Source organism: Camelina sativa, chromosome 13 (assembly GCF_000633955.1).
Source record: "Camelina sativa cultivar DH55 chromosome 13, Cs, whole genome shotgun sequence".
Taxonomy (NCBI): domain Eukaryota; kingdom Viridiplantae; phylum Streptophyta; class Magnoliopsida; order Brassicales; family Brassicaceae; genus Camelina; species Camelina sativa.
Genome location: NC_025697.1, coordinates 597993 through 614979, shown reverse-complemented (window position 1 = coordinate 614979; position 16987 = coordinate 597993). Strand labels below are relative to the sequence as shown.

General features: G+C 37.6%; 4 protein-coding genes, 2 long non-coding RNA genes and 1 other non-coding gene across 14 annotated transcripts in view; 5 read left to right on the top strand and 2 right to left on the bottom strand.

The window, feature by feature from the left end:
• LOC104737799 (probable protein phosphatase 2C 66) overlaps nucleotides 1-2836 on the bottom strand; it is a 5251-nt gene extending 2415 nt beyond the window's left edge. Inside the window, exons 1-5 of the mRNA XM_010458060.2 lie at nucleotides 1106-2836; nucleotides 910-1023; nucleotides 504-768; nucleotides 360-397; nucleotides 101-277 (exon numbers count right to left, since the gene is read on the bottom strand). Coding sequence (XP_010456362.1) covers nucleotides 101-277; nucleotides 360-397; nucleotides 504-768; nucleotides 910-1023; nucleotides 1106-2668 — 2157 coding nt within the window. The 5' untranslated portion in view covers nucleotides 2669-2836. The remainder of the gene's footprint in view (nucleotides 1-100; nucleotides 278-359; nucleotides 398-503; nucleotides 769-909; nucleotides 1024-1105) is intronic.
• On the top strand, nucleotides 4144-7702 carry LOC104734247 (protein TRM32-like). Its single transcript, XM_010453775.2, has 5 exons — nucleotides 4144-4300; nucleotides 4623-4869; nucleotides 5074-5159; nucleotides 5245-6841; nucleotides 6935-7702. The coding sequence occupies exons 2-5, from the start codon at nucleotides 4713-4715 to the stop codon at nucleotides 7528-7530; spliced, it is 2436 nt and encodes an 811-aa protein (XP_010452077.1). The 5' UTR covers nucleotides 4144-4300; nucleotides 4623-4712; the 3' UTR covers nucleotides 7531-7702.
• TRNAK-CUU lies at nucleotides 7796-7868 on the top strand. The gene has a single exon. It is a non-coding gene; the product is annotated as a tRNA-Lys (tRNA).
• On the top strand, nucleotides 8836-9551 carry LOC104734244 (metallothionein-like protein 2B). Its single transcript, XM_010453770.2, has 2 exons — nucleotides 8836-8990; nucleotides 9108-9551. The coding sequence occupies exons 1-2, from the start codon at nucleotides 8926-8928 to the stop codon at nucleotides 9274-9276; spliced, it is 234 nt and encodes a 77-aa protein (XP_010452072.1). The 5' UTR covers nucleotides 8836-8925; the 3' UTR covers nucleotides 9277-9551.
• LOC104734245 (kinesin-like protein KIN-10B) lies at nucleotides 9409-14307 on the bottom strand. Of its 7 annotated transcripts, XM_010453773.2 has the most exons (17): nucleotides 14255-14283; nucleotides 14014-14077; nucleotides 13875-13936; nucleotides 13700-13785; nucleotides 13524-13604; nucleotides 12604-13434; nucleotides 12340-12508; nucleotides 11625-12000; nucleotides 11330-11535; nucleotides 10932-11236; nucleotides 10791-10854; nucleotides 10587-10686; nucleotides 10288-10505; nucleotides 10162-10208; nucleotides 10052-10073; nucleotides 9881-9943; nucleotides 9679-9792 (listed from the first exon to the last, which is right to left on the bottom strand). In XM_010453773.2, exons 6-17 carry the CDS (start codon nucleotides 12810-12812, stop codon nucleotides 9679-9681), a joined length of 1893 nt encoding a protein of 630 aa, XP_010452075.1. In that variant the 5' UTR covers nucleotides 12813-13434; nucleotides 13524-13604; nucleotides 13700-13785; nucleotides 13875-13936; nucleotides 14014-14077; nucleotides 14255-14283. The 7 variants fall into 7 exon arrangements, with proteins under 7 accessions (XP_010452076.1, XP_019090361.1, XP_010452075.1 ...); XM_010453772.2 differs by having other exon boundaries at nucleotides 14014-14306; XM_010453771.2 differs by having other exon boundaries at nucleotides 12604-12818; nucleotides 13167-13434; nucleotides 13875-14305.
• Nucleotides 14741-15732, top strand: LOC109128459. Its single transcript, XR_002034859.1, has 6 exons — nucleotides 14741-14928; nucleotides 15050-15094; nucleotides 15191-15237; nucleotides 15319-15403; nucleotides 15486-15542; nucleotides 15646-15732. It is a non-coding gene; the product is annotated as an uncharacterized LOC109128459 (long non-coding RNA).
• Nucleotides 15833-16987, top strand: part of LOC104734243 — a 1530-nt gene continuing 375 nt past the window's right edge. The window contains exons 1-6 of one of the 2 annotated variants that reach the window (XR_002034846.1): nucleotides 15833-15884; nucleotides 16018-16089; nucleotides 16186-16282; nucleotides 16362-16452; nucleotides 16568-16654; nucleotides 16800-16958. This is a non-coding gene — a long non-coding RNA (uncharacterized LOC104734243). Of the gene's footprint in view, nucleotides 15885-16017; nucleotides 16090-16185; nucleotides 16283-16361; nucleotides 16655-16799; nucleotides 16959-16987 lie in introns of both variants that reach the window. The other variant, XR_002034845.1, reaches the window with a different exon arrangement.

The following is a 16987-nucleotide window of genomic DNA, read 5'->3' as shown; positions in this document are numbered from 1 at the left end:
TTATTTTCTTACCAAACTTGTTGGCAGCACGAAGGAGGACTTCTTGGATTAAGTGTTGAGCTGGATCGCCTTCAGGAAAAGCAGATATGAAAGATTCAACCTCGAAAATGGCTTCTTGGTTTGAGAAATATTCATACAATCCATCAGAAGAGAGGATTAGGAATTTGTCACGTGAAGTTAGCTTGTGGTGACACAGTGATGGAGAACATGTAATGTATGGTGATGTCCCAATGTAGTCTATCCTGAACATCTCTAAAAGTGCATCGTTCCATTTAGGCTGTGCGGGAAAAGAATTGAAGAACAATTAGATTAGACTACGTTTTGGTACGACATGAGTAACATGGGATCTACGTTAATACATAGTATGAGTTGAATNACAATTCATGAAAATCCATACCTAAAATGAAACAAAAAACAAACAAAGATAAGAATTCAACAATTAATATTCAGAAGTTTGGCTTTCTTTTTTTTATGTGAGGAAAAAATATATATTATTTTCTTACCAAACTTGTTGGCAGCACGAAGGAGGACTTCTTGGATTAAGTGTTGAGCTGGATCGCCTTCAGGAAAAGCAGATATGAAAGATTCAACCTCGAAAATGGCTTCTTGGTTTGAGAAATATTCATACAATCCATCAGAAGAGAGGATTAGGAATTTGTCACGTGAAGTTAGCTTGTGGTGACACAGTGATGGAGAACATGTAATGTATGGTGATGTCCCAATGTAGTCTATCCTGAACATCTCTAAAAGTGCATCGTTCCATTTAGGCTGTGCGGGAAAAGAATTGAAGAACAATTAGATTAGACTACGTTTTGGTACGACATGAGTAACATGGGATCTACGTTAATACATAGTATGAGTTGAATACACATGAAATTTAACGTTTACAATCTTGAGTGATCTTATTACCTGTTTGAGAAATCCAGCTCCAAATGCACGAGTGACCTTAAGGTAACCTTTAACTCTATCATTCTCTACCGCACAATCATCTTCAGGATGTTCCCTCTTGATTCTTCTTACTTCCTGTTCTCATAAACACAAAACCCATCAGTTTCTCTCATTTCAATTAACACAAATAACACAAAACTTTGTGATTCTTTGTTACCTCTTCAATTCTTGTGCTATGTTCCATGTTAAGCTGTAGAGGAACCAAAGTATTACGCATGGCTCCATTCGTCAAAATTTCACGATCTTCTAATGAACTATCTTCCTTAATTCTCTCCAACTCCTTTTGCCTTTTTTTCCCGGTGGCTAAATTAGGTTTCCGGCCTAAAACCGCTCGACTATCCCCCACATTCATCACATAAACATCCTCTCCTTTCATCAATGTCACGAGAACACAGGATCCCATCAATGCCAATTCCGGGTTCTCTTGAACCATTTGATCAGCTAGCTCTAGGTACGCATCTTCAGTTTTCCTCAGCGCTTGTAAAAGAGCTTTAAGAACATCTTTATGGTTTGTCGTCGTCGAGTTTGATCCTTTCTGATCACATTTGTTATCAGGTTTGGTCTTGTTGTTTGACTTATCCTCCCATTCACATCTCCATTTCACACTCTTCTCTTGGTTTCTTGCACCGGAAGCAACTACATCATCACTGTTCACTTCAGGACAATTCTCTTTGCCCGAATCGGAATCTTCCTCATCGGAACAATTTCCCATCCGGGTCTCGCCATTTTCACCAAAAGACTTAACCTTTTCGTCCTTCCAAAGTAACCCATCAAGCTCCTTCTGCACGGCGGTGTATAGATTGTTGAGGAGATAATCCGGCGCATCTGGACCACTGAACCCGTCGTAGATTCCGACAAAGACCCATCCGTTGTCTTCAGATACAACCACGTGTACACGATCCTCCCCTGCTTTCCCCTGAGCCCATTGAACATCCAAAACAGAGTCAGTACTCTGTTTTTCATCTTCTTTACCTTCTTCTTCAAGATCAGATTTAGGGTTTTCGTGACTTCTTGAGGAACTGTTCACATGTTCATGGTGATGATGATCGGACTCTGAAGTATCAGAACCGTTGATCGGCTCGATCACACTCTTCTTCAAGCGAGGTTTATTGTTGGAGATTAGACTCGTGAATAGTGTTTTGAATGTTACAAAGCTCTTCTTCGATTTGTGTTTTTTCGTTGAAGCTTTTCTTCTCACCTTCTTCGGCTTCTCATTCTCAGTCTTCTTAGTGGGCTCGATCGGACCCGAATACAACCCGCTTTCGATCGGACCTGATAAGAACCGTCGCTCAAACGGAGCTAACCCGTGACCCGTTTCGTTGACAATCGGACCCGACTGCCACGTGGCGCCACGCGGCACAGGCTGGAGAGGGAGAGAGGCGAAATTACCGGAGCTCTCGAACGCGGAGGCGGAGACGGCGGAGCTGTACTGACAATCTGAATCAGAAGATAAAGCTCCGGAGAGCGCCGTTGAAGGATTTGCGCTGACAGATGCGCCGGAGATTGAACGGAAGGTGGTGGTGGTTTCAAGAATAGGTTCTGATCGGAGAGGAATCTCCGGCGAAGGAGAAGGTAATACTACACCGGTGAGATCCGGTCTTATGTAGCAGAAAGAGTGGCCAAGACCGTCGTGAACAAGAGACACGTCGTACCGTCGGGATATTTCTCCGGCGACGGTTCCTGTACAGCAACCGGTCAAAGTGGTGACTCCATTCCCCATAAGTTAGAAGGTGATTTAAGAGATTACAAATCTGAAACGATGTCGTTTTACTCTAGCCACTTGAATTGGCTTCGTTCATAAAGAGGAGATGGTGTGAAATGAGTTTGGTTAAATTTATGTTGGGAAGTTGGAACCAAATGAAGAAGATGAAGAAGAGACAGAGTCACAATATAGAGAGAGAGAGAGAGAGAAAAAGAGAAGAGTTGACTTTGAGAAGTTTATTCTTTGGGATTGGTTTATTTTTTATTCTGATGGTTAGTGGAATTAGTAAAATTATTATACTATAAAAGCTTTTCTATACTAATTAAATACGAATCTAAATAGATTAGTTTGATTATAGTTCAGATTTTATTTTGTGTTTGTTACATCTTTGTTTATTTTTCAGTTTTGGTTCAGACTTTTTTTTGTTTTAAATGAAATCCAAATTGAGAAGATTTGTTTTTTTTAGGGTTGGAACATCTTTAATTTTCATTCAAACCCAAGATGATAAAATTCAAAGCCTGTGTGGTAACATTCTGTCTGATTCGGGAATCGGGAATGCTCTATCCGATTTGGTTTGACTAAACCAACGTGCAATATTAAAGTAAGAAAAATAATTTTAATGTATATAAAAGCCTTTTTCGTATTTTTTAAAAAGATGTTTTTTGTACGAAGGAGTTGACTTTGTGAGGAAGAGTGTGGTGGTTTTGTAATATAGATTAGAAAAAGAGTTATTAAAGTAGTAATGGCAAAAAGTCAAATGACTTGATAATGTGTTGAACCCCAAAAAAATACAATTTTGGAAAGGAAAAGGGGAAATACGTTACTTGTTTATCATTACGTGGTAACAAATGGAAAACCCTCCATATATTACGGAAAAAAACAAGTTTAAGTTTCTTTCTGAATGAGATAAATTTAAAAATAAACTTACATCTTGAATACACCCACACAATTTGCGAACAAAAAGATCCATAAATCCATTACAGAAGTTACATGTAAACTGTAATATATTTGCGACGAATTTGAAATTGACATTTTTCGCATTGTAATATATTTTTCGTTGAAATTTTTTTGTTACATTGATCCATGGCGGTTACTGACAAATTAATATAATACCAGTTTCACATTTACCAAAAAAAAAAAAAAAAACAATACAAGTAACGCATAGTACGAATGAACATTTATTGTAGAACATCTAGCACAGACAATTGTTAACGTACATGTAATCTGATTACATAAATTATACGAATGAGTTGAGTTTAAGTTAAAGTCCCTTCTAAATACTCTGATGTCTTTTACTAAAAACATGAGACTTTGTGAGATTCATAAACTAAGCAAAATAAGTAGCTATATGAAAAGGGGGCCATAAATTCTAAATGGGCTATATGAAGTATTGGGCCACATATTATCTGCTTGGGGGAGTGAGTATTCCTTTTTCCCCTTTTCGTATATAATAAAGAATAAATAAAAATTGGCGAAACGGCGAAATTCTAAAAAAAAAGTTCATGTTACGCACGGCTTGGTGGGTGGTTCTTTTGCTTTTCTCCTTTTCTCTTTCCCCTCTCTGTCTACCCTGCCATGGCTACGGCGACCAAGAAGAACATGATGCTCCACACAACAATTCCAAAAACATGTCACCACCTCCTCCACTAGGTAACCCACATTTAACTCCGTTTCCTTCATGTGTTGAATTTTACGTTACGCCCGTTTTGTTTTTCGGGGGTTTGGCATCATACGTTTCTGTTTTTTTTTTATTTTTAACTACGGAACGAATTTAGATCATCATACTTATCTTCGAATTTGAAATTTACATGATATGCATTACCCTAATCGGTTTATGCTCTTCAACACATTCACAATCTGGGTAATGTAAAGGTTGATCCATAGGCCAATACAAATAATAAAAAGGCTCAAACTAATAATATATCTTTGTTCTGTTTTTTTCCTTACAATAATTTTCTTTTTTTGTGTGCAGGAGATCGATGTGTCGCTTATGTTTTGATTTCAGGTTTGATAAACTTATAGCTTGAGTGAGTTTTTACGTTTCTTTACAAAATCACCAATAATGGGGAAGAACTTGCGTCACAAAGTAACTTGCTCCCCAATCCAAAACCACCCTGGATTCATGTGGGGACTTTTTGACATTCTCAAACACAACCATTGGCGTTACATCAAGAAACGCCTTCCTCACAAACGACCCATTTGCAGAAGAAATCCTCCTGGTAATTAAACATTACTTGGCTCCCACTTTTAGAATGTTTTGGTTAGGTTGGATTTCTTGAATCGAACTTTTGCTAATGCCATGGTTCTGTTTGATGTTCCCAGCTCCTCTGTACATATGTTTAATCTCATGAGCATAATCAGATTCCCAAAACTGTTTATATCTTCTGTCACATTTTTACATGTTTACTATGTTCTGGTTTCAGGAACAAAAAACGAAGTAAACAACACAATACCATCACCAGATGGTATTCCCCTAGCCAAGAGCAAGGTGGAAGATAAAACAGATAATGTAAGTTGATCCAAACTGACATATGCACTTAATTCATAAAGGCAGATTCTTAATTACTAACTGGCCATCTGTTTCAATTCCAAAGAAGCCTAGTTCTTCAGTAAAGTCCAAAGAGTCTAACTCAGGGGAGAAAGCAAAAAAGAAGCATACTTCAGAGGAGAAGTCCAAGAAACTTAATTCAGAAGAGAGGTCTAGGAAACCACATTCTGAAATCAAAAGGTCTGTGAAAGCTTTGATCAAAGCACTTGTAATAGAGGACAAGTCTAAGAGGAAAGGCCGTCATCACCGTAGCTCTACTTACCCTGTCCAGTCAAATCCAAAAGAGAGGGAATCATTGAGTGAGGTTGCTCCTTCAGATAAGACTTCATCATCAAACAGCGATGATCGTAACCGAGTCTTTAACAAGTCGGTTGGCATTTCACCCGCGATTGGCTCCTTGAACCCGCTTTATCTCATGTCTGAGGAATCAAGCAACAGTGACAGTGAAGAATTTAGGGTAGAGAACAACATTACAGTTGATGATACTACTGATGGAAGTAAATCAGGTTTTGATGAAAAAGATTCCAAGAATAAGGAGAAAAGCAACGAGGATGAAGCTATTTGGTTTGACCCAAAGATGAGTAACACCAAGGACTTCTCAGAGAATGAGGATGATACATCACCTAGACGGTCAAAAGCATGTCTTGATGCTCTCAATCTGATACACATGAATAGAAACTTCTTGTTAAAAGTATTGCAGGATCCAGGTTCTCCTCTAGCCAGGCATTTCCAAAGCCAACAGTCTTTTAGCTCCAAAACAATGAGTAAAGCTGGATCCTTTCCTATTAATGGTAGCAACAGAGAGGATCATAATAATGGGTTTGACTTGGTGGGAGACATTGATAAAAAATCAACATCTCCTTCAATTTCTGCAGAACACAGAGCTGATGAAGATACATCTGGTTCTGGTTATGCAAGGAAGCGAGGAAAGAACCAAGTGGTTATCAAACGTTTCAAGGATCTAAGGCAGAAGATAAAGCATGTGATTAACGAGAACAAGAACGAGAAACACCGTATCACTATGGATGCTGTGTTAGACAAAGTACCTCGAAAGTATGGTTTTTCGAAAGATTTGAGACACGACATTTTCTCACACTTGAGAGGAAGCTCTGCAACTAAGAACAACAACAAAGCAGAAGGCGTAAAACTGAAGCAAATAACGAGAGCTTCGTCGTTGTGTGGATCGCTTGACAGATACCTTCAGCTGTATGAATGTAGCTTCCAAAGAGATGGGAAGAACAGTAATAACAATTCAGAGAAATCAAAGGTGGAGTTTGAGGAATCAGCGTTGCCTTCTAAGAGAGCTCCCAAATTCTTGGGAAGGATACTTTCGTTACCTGAGATGAAATATTATTCTTTGAAGATTGATGACCTTCCTGTCCAACCAATCGAGGAAGAACAAGATGGCTTGGACAACATTTCAGAGATCTCAGAACATCACTCTGAGTCTTCACAACAGGAAGAAACACTTGAACAAACACTGGATGCTTCTGAGGATTCAGCCATTGAGGCAGAAAACATTACTTCAATGATCGAGACAGAACAAGACAGAGAAATCTCTATGCTTGACGCTGAATCAGAAACAAGATCCTTAAACGAATCATCAGAAGAATGCACTGATAATGTTTTTGACATCTCTCAAGGTATGTACTGTATATATCTTTAACATTCAATCATTACTCCATATCAAAGTTTTGTTTTCGATAAAATTGACAAAGTTTTTATTGTGTGTACAGAGCAAGATCCAGATACAGAGAGAGTCTCAACAAGCAAACATTTAGACGAAGTACTCAACATAGATGCACAAGATAAATTGAAGTTCAACTATGTAAGAGACATTCTCGAGATCTCCGGTTTCAATGCACCAGAGTCTCTCTCAATGTGGCAATTAGATTACCAGCCGCTAGATCCATTAGTGTACGAAGAAGTGACAACGACAACAGGATGTATGTTCCAAGATCCAGAATGTTCGAGAAACGAAGAAGAAGGCGGTAACTGCAACCACTTGCTTCTCTTTGATCTTATCAACGAGGTACTAATCGAAATATACGAAAGGTCTTACCATTACTGTCCCAAACCATTATCGTCCCTATGCAAGATACATCCAATGCCGGTGGGGTATAGCGTCTTGAAAGAGGTTTGGGTTAGAATAAGCTGTTACTTGAGGTACAAGCCACACGACGAGCAAGAATCGTTTGATAAAGTTATGAGTAGGGATTTGTCGAGAGACGATGGATGGATGGATTTGCAGTTCGAGAGTGAATGTGTTGGGATTGAAGTTGAAGATTTGATCTTTGAGGAGCTTCTAGAAGAATTGCTTGTATCAGTTTAAAGGGCATTTCAAGAATCATTTCTTGATTTTGGATTTTTTTTTGCTTGGAGTTTAAGGTACATAAACGAGAAAAAAATATGGTGTTTGTATGAATTATTGTTGTTGTTTTGTGATAAAACTGTGTGTAGGGGAAATCATGTTTTAACATGAGTGAGGATTAAAAAAAAAACAACAGAACAATTTTGCAAGTTAGGTATATTGTATTCAAACATAGTGTGCAATATACTATGTATAAATAAAGCGTTTGTACGAGTAGTAAATAAAAGCCCGTCTAGCTCAGTTGGTAGAGCGCAAGGCTCTTAACCTTGTGGTCGTGGGTTCGAGCCCCACGGTGGGCGCTTCTTTTTTTTCAAGCAATTTTGGAAGTCGTAGGAAAAGAATCTTGCAAGTGTTCATTTTAACTCTTGGCAACGTGTAAACTCCGAAAGTACTACATTTAATCAGTTTTGTGTGTCTTGACGTAAGTTCTCAATCACGAGAAAAGAAAAGAAAAACACAATTAATCCTTTCATATTAGATTTAGATACTCTTTTACTTTTTATAGAACAAGACTTATCGACACACTGCATGATTCCCATATGGATGGTTCTCCTGTTTTCAGCATTACTTTTTTGGAAATTGGAGACGTACGTATGGTAAGAAAGGAGAGATTCGATTCTGAATACCCACAAACAACGGACAAGGTTGATCATAGACCCACTTTTAACATTGAGACCCCATCTTCAACTTGAATCATCATCTTTTTTTGTGTACTCTCACTTCACCTTTTGACAAAAGTCATTGACGCCAAACTTTGGAACACTACTTTACTTTAGCAATATCTTGTTTTGTTTTTGTTTTTCTTTCGAATTGGATAAACCAAAGTGATATGTCTCTAAAATTTAAACTAATCTCATATGTTGATCAAAAGAGAGAATTAATGGAGTATGATTAATTAATAGAAAAAAAATTGACTGACAAGAAAGAGGTGTTAATTGTTTAGGAAATAAAATTTGCACTTTAATTTTATTTATAACTTTGAAGAGATTGTTTTGGTTATAGAAATTTATAATTTTCCTAATATTAAAAGCAGTTAAAAGTCAAAGATTTTGTTAGATTTTCATGTAAACATAAAACATCTTTAATTTTCGAACTTCTCTATTCTCAAAATTTTATTTTCTTCTGTTTTTATTGGAAAAGGGGTTAACTGAAACTATTATTATTACTTTGAGGAACGATTATTTAGGAAGGTGATAAGAGTGGAGTACGATCGTCGACACGTGGACGGTCAATAAAATTCTGATATTGCCTATAAATAATGAAGCTCTTCCGTTCATAAGTTTCATTCACTGATTGTTTTTGTAATCGAGCTCTTAAATTAAAAATCATCTTTTTCATAAATTCTTCTGAGATAACATGTCTTGCTGTGGTGGAAACTGTGGTTGTGGATCTGCCTGCAAGTGCGGCAATGGTTGCGGAGGGTAATTTCATTATCTTCTTCAAAACCCTAATCCTTCGTTTAGATCATAACCCAATTTTAATTATGGTTAATTTGACATAAAATCTCTGTTTTTATTTGTTTTTTGGGATTTGTATAGTTGCAAAATGTACCCAGACTTGGAGAACACCACCACCGAGACACTTGTCCTCGGCGTTGCTCCAGCTATGAGCTCTCAGTACGAGGCTTCCGGCGAGACTTTCGTCGCCGAGAATGATGCCTGCAAGTGCGGATCTGACTGCAAGTGCAACCCTTGCACCTGCAAATGAACAACTCCATATAAACCCTAAATAACCTTAATGTTATGTTAGGTGTTTGCTTTTATATGTAATAAATTGGCTGACTTCGCCGGTAGTTTTACCGAGGGACGTTGGTCTTCTTTGTTGTTCTTCTTCTGTGTGTTTTTATGGTTTGGTGGTCACTGAGATATCTCTGTATGCTATGTCAATGTGACTTTTATAAACCAAAATTATTATGGCTTTTGTATTTGTGTCTTTGGAGTGACAAGTTTCAGTTAGAAACTTTTAAAGTTTGCTTCTTTCTTCTTGCTCAGTACACATTTAAGATCAATTCCCATGTCTATGGTTACAAGCTTAATACACAACAAGATCAAACAATAATGAAATCGCTTCACACATAATACACAAGTTCTTGTTACTAGAGACAAACAACTAAGGTGTTGTTGACGCAGAAGAAACTGGCTTCTCAAGAATTCCTTCAGTGGCTCTTTTAAACAAGTTATGTACCTGTCTTGAGGTGAAACCGATTTTCTCTAAATCACTAAGCTGTTTGAACATTCAGATAGTTTGTTAGTAGATGAAGACAAGTTTGGCTTTCGGAGAAGGTTTAAGGGGAGAAGAATGAATGTAGTACCGATTTTAAAGGGCTTGATCCTCTGAGTTCAGTAATGTAGTCAGCCATCTTATCTCCAATACCCTGAGAACAAAATAGAAACAGAGCTATGTGTAAGTGAAACCAATATTGACAATGGAAGCAGACATTTTTTGAATTTGTGTTGCTGTTAGCACGGTTCACAAAAGTTACCTTTAACTCCATTAGCTCTTCTCTGTGTGTTCAAAAAAGAATAAATGAATGAAGAAGTTAGTGTGATCCTAAGGGTTATGGAAGCAGATGGAACTGGAGGCTATAATTACCTGTTGGCTGTGTTCAAGAAGTGAATGTACTCATTTATGAGAGATGTCTGTGAAGAGAAAAACATTGCAGAAAGATCAGATTTCAAGTTCTTGTCAACCTAGACCATGTTTTGAAAATGATGATACCTTTAAATTAGTGCTCCACGCATTGAACTTCTGGCAGGTGCCTTCCATCTGCCTATTCTCAGGGTTTGCAGAAAGAAAAGGTGTTTTTGGGGTCATTGGCTTCAGAATAGGAGAGCTTCCATCTGCTGATTTTGGTTTTGCATTGGTGTCTATCGGAGACAGAGCTTCCCGAAGAGGACTCAGTTCAGTATATTTCTTCTCGAGGTCCAATTGGTTATCTGGAATAAACGCAAACCAAGGTAAGGAGAAAAGGAAATGTCCAATTTTTTTGAATCAATAAATAGCTCAAGAAAGCCAACCTCTCAAGCTTGCTTCTGATACCGATAGATCCTCTTCGCCAGATGTGTCTCTCTCATCTTTTTTGGTTGGAGAAGCTAACTGCAGATTCTGTATAGGTTCCTGGATGTTCAAAGAACTCAATCACTTATAACTTATAAATTATATTAGACATGGAGCAACGACCTATATCAATGTTTAAAGAAAATGAATGCAGAAGAGCATACCCATAGATGTGAAGCAGCTAAAGTTTCCCCACCAAATAAGTTCCTTGCGGTCACAAATGCATCCCTGTGCATGCATAAAGTATGAGGGAAGTGGTTTTAAGATGTAGAAAACTTAAAAAACTAGACCACTAAAAGAAATACCTCTGTCCTGTGGCGGCAAGCTTAGCACTTTCTGCATTGGCTGATCTATGACAGACGGATTTCTTGACCGAACTTTGAAAAATTGAAGTTTGATTTGTACTTAGCAGGGGAGAACGTATCGCCATCATTCTATGCGTACTTTTCGTCTTGCCTTTTGATTCAAGCCAAGCTTGCAGTTTTGCTTCCATATCTATCTTAACCTTGGGGGTCTCTACCTTGAGATTCAAAGAAACATTGTTTGAGATGTGCCTTGACCTTGCAGCCAAGCTAACAGTGCGAAGAGATTCTTGGTATTCTCCAGGATTCTAAAACATCAAAAACAAACAAATATATTCATCACGTTAGCCACTCAGGATATCTTTAATCAAAGACTACACAAAAATTCTCCCTTTCCTTACCAGACATGCCACCATAAGAGCTCTACTTGTTCCTCCAAGTGAATCCTGCAGTATTCTAGTCAATTTGCTTTCCCTGTAAGGCACTCTTGGCAGGTTATTATTCAGTGCATAAACCACATTGGACAATGCAAATAATGACTGATTAATCTTGGCACTCTCTTGAAGACGGATTCCTTCATTGCCTGTCCTTCTATTGTCTTCGTTACCTGCATAAGCCATAGAGTTTTTTTTTTAACACAGCAGAGAAGGACTTCTGATGTGTTCAAATACTTCAAAAGAATGGTAAAAGCATAACCTGCCAGATCAATGAGATTGATTTTGCCAGTGACAAGCCCTTGTGAGGTTACTGAGATCACAAGCACTCCATGGCTTCTACTAGAGACATCATTTAAACCAGTGTGTGCAACTTTCCTCCGCTGAACACCAGACGAGTATGCCTCTTGAAACTCAGACATGGAATTAACTTGGACACTAGAGAGGCCCTTAAGATGAACTTGTCCATCTTTATCATCCCAAATAGCAATCTCATTGGCTTTAACTTCTAAAAGATCCCAACATCTGTCCATGTAAACTTCATAATATGAAATCTCTGCTTTACTTCCTGTCTTCTCGCACATAGACAGAACGGTGGACATGGTCAATGGCATAAGACCTGGTAGCTCATCGAATCCCTGATTATAAAATGCAAAAAGAGCTCATGAAACCAATACGAGGAAGCAATTTACAGAAAAACCTCAAAAGTAAGAAAGAGCTATCAATGTCTGTTACAGCCAATTTGATAAAAAAATCCACAAAAGAAAAAGAATTGTATAAAAGCAATCAGAAGCTAAGTAACCGAACATACCCCTAATCCAGATATTAATCACTAAAAATCTCTCATTTCACCCAACCCTATCCTCTACATACAGATCAAACAACACTGGTCACAAGTTCTCCAATTTAAACACAGACCAAAGAGAAATCCAAATTCGATAGTCACCCAAAATCCAAAAATTGTAGCTTAAACAGACCTGCATAGTAAAGGTCTTTCCGCTTCCGGTGGCTCCATAAGCAAGCACAGTAGCGTTGAAACCATGAAAGATCCCTGCAATCAAAGGGCTTACTTCTCTTTCTAAGGTTTGCTTCACGTTATCATCATATCCCCCGTAAAACGCATCTAACTGATAGGATTCGTTTCGGCTGCTCCAAATTAACACCAAATCCATATTCAAAATTACTAAAGTAACAGTAAGTAAGAACCCAAAATAAAATAAAAAGGAGAAAAAGAGGATTACCAGGTATCTGGATCTTTGAGGTGAACTGTCACATGGCTAGAGTCGTCGTCATCGCCGTCGGTTACGGAAACGCAGGATAGTACTCGGTCACCACTCTCGTCGGATATTTCCCGGGGAAGAAAGGGACGAACCCTGAGAACGACCCTCACCTTCGAATTCGAAGACGAATCCAAAACTTTTGCTTTCGCTGGGGTTTTTTTCGAATCCATCTCTCTCTATGTTTTGAGAAAAAGAGAGAGAAAGAGAGATAAGAGATGAGAGCAGTTAAAATTTCAAAATTTGAGTGATCCCGTTGGCCGCTAGTATAGTTTTTTAATGCGCTATGTTTAAATTTTTCTAAAAGGCCTTTATTATTTATTGTTTATTTTACTTTCTCGGACTTTGGGCCTAATTTTGGGCTCATGTCACACTCAATTCTTCGAGATCATCGGACGGCTTCGTCTAAAAATTCACAATTGTCGTCAACTGCGGTTAACCTCCGTTAAATACTAAAAAACTGTGCCAGTGTGCTTTCTTGACTTTTCCCGTTCCAATATCTTCTTAGTTCTTACCACTTTACTTACCCAAAATCGTCTTTTGTAGCCATGAATTCAAATTCACCGGTGAATTTCGACAATTTAACATGTCCTTGAGTTAAAATTATACATGTGGGATTCTGGTTACATAGCTTTATCCCGGTAGTTGTTCGTTATCATTCCCTCCCATACAAGATCATCATGAACAACCCAAGTAATGTATATGCTTCATTCCCACAGCTTACGGCTCCCTTTACTCCCACAAATCGATGAATATGCACTGATCCGATCATATCATAATTAGCTTCCAAAACACCTGCAAGACAAATAAGAAAGGAACGTAAGAAAAAAAAAAAAAAAAAAACAGAGAGTAAAAGAAGTGTTAATTAAGAGGAAGAACAAAACCCTTGAAGACGTTAGCACAGAGAAGAAGCGAATCGTGTCCTTGAGCCATCACTCTCATCGATTAAAGCATCATCCAAAAACCTGAAATAACAGATTGACAGGTAAATCATATGACAAAATTCACAAAAAAGAAGAAGAAGCAACTGATGCAATTTAGAAACCAAGTAGGCAAGTACCAAACCCTAGACGAAGAACATGAATTAGAATGACAACGATCAGTCAAATCCATCACGGATCAATCATAGGAACCTCCTCCACAAATCTGAACCAACAAAACAAACGACAAGTAACATATAATTATAATAAAATTACCCAACCAAAGCAAACAGAGATATGTTTAGATCAAGGAACCTGTGAGACATAGCCTGGAGAAGAATACGTGATGATCCGATCATAAGCCTCTTCCGAAACACCTGCAAGACGAAGAAACAAGGAACTTAAGGAACAAATAAAAGAGAGTAAAAGAAGAGTTAAAGAGGAAGAACAAAACCCTAGAAGACATTAGACACAGAGAAGAAGCGTATCCATCAAAACCATCACTGATCTTCCAAAACCTAAAAAAAAAAACGAAGCGTTTCATGAAAAAACTATGACCAATTCAGTTTAATTAGTAACCAAACCCTAGCAAATTTAACAAGTGGAAACGATGATGGGTTGAGATTAAAAAAACAGAGACGCGACTTGGTGTTTTAGAAAGAAGAATATAACCACACCACCCGTAATCAAATTACTTGTAACGGACAGAAACAACAAAGAAAAGAAGATGAAGAAAGAAAGAGAGTAAGACGAGATTCACATTATTTAATAGATAAGGTCTGAAAGCTACTGATGGTGTTGATTTGATCTAATATTAGGTTTCAACGGTTGTGATTAAAATCGTAAGTCGGTGGTCAAACAACGTGGACTCTTTTGTCCACCTGGCACCTGATCAGTATTTTCCTTTTCTTTTTTCTTTTTTTCTTACGCTCCATATGTGATAAACTTGTTTTCCTTTTCTTCTATTTCTTTTTTAATTTTCTTTTCTTCAGTTTCTTTTTTAATTAAAAGGCACAGCAAACTAAGAAAAAAAAAATAGCAAAGACTACTACGAAAAGGAAAATAAGGAATACCTAGGTTATTTAATCTAACGGTACAAAAAAATAGACCGATATATACCTTGTCTATAAATATGACGCTCCACTACACTTCTCACATCTTCCTATCTTTTTTTTTTTTGTTTTCTTTTTGTTCTTCTTCCTTCGTTAGTAGTCTAGGGTTTCTGATCGATGTTGTGTTGTGCGATATTCTTTCTAAACCCGACGGGTCTCTGATGTTTGTTTCCAACTCGATCTTAACACCACTCGTTCCTACTAATGAAATCTTCTTCTTTTAGGGTTTGCCGTTTGGGTTTCCGTCAATTGCATCAGTAGTAGCTTTATAATTATTTTCATGTTTCCCTCTGTTATAGTCTATCTTTTTTTTTTATAGTCTATCTTCCTCTTCACGAACGAGGCTCTAATTTGTTTTTTCTTTTGTTCCTCTTGCAGGTTTATTCAATCTATGTTGATCCGATCCGATCCGATCGTTCTAGGGTTTGGACCGTTTGGTCTCTTCTTTTACTCTCTGTTTTTCTCCTAATTACATGTTATTACTTACTTGTTCTTGTTGTTTTTTTTTTGTTGCTTTAGGTTTTTGTGGAGGAGGGTTCTACGGTTGATCGGTGATGGCTTCTAGGGTTTGTTTTCTAAATTGCATCAAGTTGCTTTTTTCATAATGAAATTGTTCACGTGATTTACTTGTTTCTCTGTTATTTCAGATTATGGTTGATGCTTTTATCGATGAGGGTGGTGTCTCAAGGACACGCTTCACTTCTTCTCTGTGCTAACGTCTTCAAGGATTCTGTTCTTCCTCTTAACTCTTCTTTTATTTACTCTCTATTCTTCTTTAATTACATGTTATTTACTTGTTTCTCTATTATTTCAGGTTATGGTTGATCCTTTTATCGATGAGGGTGATGTCTCAATTCTTCTCTGTGCTAACGTATTCAAGGGTTTTGTTCTTCCTCTTCGTTTACACTCTGTTTTTTTTTTATATTTCTTTATGAATTTGTTCATGTGATTTATTTGTTGTTCTGTTATTTCAGGTTATGGTTGATGCGTTTATCGATGAGGGTGATGTCTCAAGGAGACAAGGATACGTTTCGCTACTTCTCTGTGCTAACGTCTTCAATGGTTTTGTTCTTCGTCTTAACACTTCTTTTATTTACTCTCTCTGTTTTTTTTTAATTGGTTCCTTATGGTGCTTTCTTCTTCTTCGTCTTGCAGGTGTTTTGGAAGCTAATAATTATGATCGGATCATTGCAATTGCATACTCTTCTCCTGGGTACGTCTTCAAGCTTTCTCACGGGTTTTGTTAACATGTGATCATTTTTTTTTGGTTTTATAGTTGTTTCACTTCACTCTATCGTTCTGGTAGCAATAATACTCAGGTGTGGCTTCTCATGGCTATGTTTCAGATCGTGCAACTAGTGAAATTGTGATGGCTGGAGAAGAAGAGCCGAGATGTTTCTTGGCGGTTTTGCTAACAGGTGATGCGTTTTGGTTTTTGTTGTTGGTTTCACTCTATCATTACCTACTTATCATTTTGTTAAGTTGTTGTCTTATTTTTAACTTTTCTAGAGCAGACAAAGGAAAAAAGTGTGTTGGCTTCTTCTGGCTTTAGACTGATGTGAAAATATTGCAGAAGGTTCTCATTTCTCAAATGCAGACACACATGGTGAAGTATCCTTTGTTCTTTTGATCAAATATTTTTCTTCCTATGCATATATCAGATATATGTTTTTCTTAAAAGATATCAAAGACTTCTTCTTCTCTCCAATGGGAGGTGTGTAATGGGACAGCTTCTTCTCTCCAAAACGTTTGATTTGTAGGAGGCAGGGATTGACGAGAAAGTTAAGATGCTCTTCTTCTCGTTTCTTTTCTTTTTTTTGGTTATGATGCATGTGACTGTAGAAGAGGTACAACATAACATTGTGTGATATTTTATTCTTGATTTATAATATGCAGGAAAAGGGTGTGTGTGTGTTACTTACGACGCTGTTGGATCATATGAGCGAGCGAGTTGGATACGGTGCTCAAGGTTCAGGCTACACTGTAAGTTGCCATATTTGTGTCTATCTTGCCTAATGCCTATGTGTTGTTATCATTTGCATTTTAGTTCAAGATATTACCAAAACATCTCTACTTAATCTTATATCAATGTTTCATATATCTTCGTGAATTGTTTGCTTTGTAATAGGGAGTCAATCTTATGATACTTAAGGCTGACGGCATCAAGAGTGAATTCATGTCCTTCTGGTTTGCTGCAAGCACTTTGTTTGGTCCTGATTCTTAGTGGCGTCTTGTTGGCTTAGATTGGTGGAGGAAGTTCCTACGATTAGCCTAAAGAAGGCAGCAGGTATGTGCTCTTCTTCTTTTTTTTTTAGA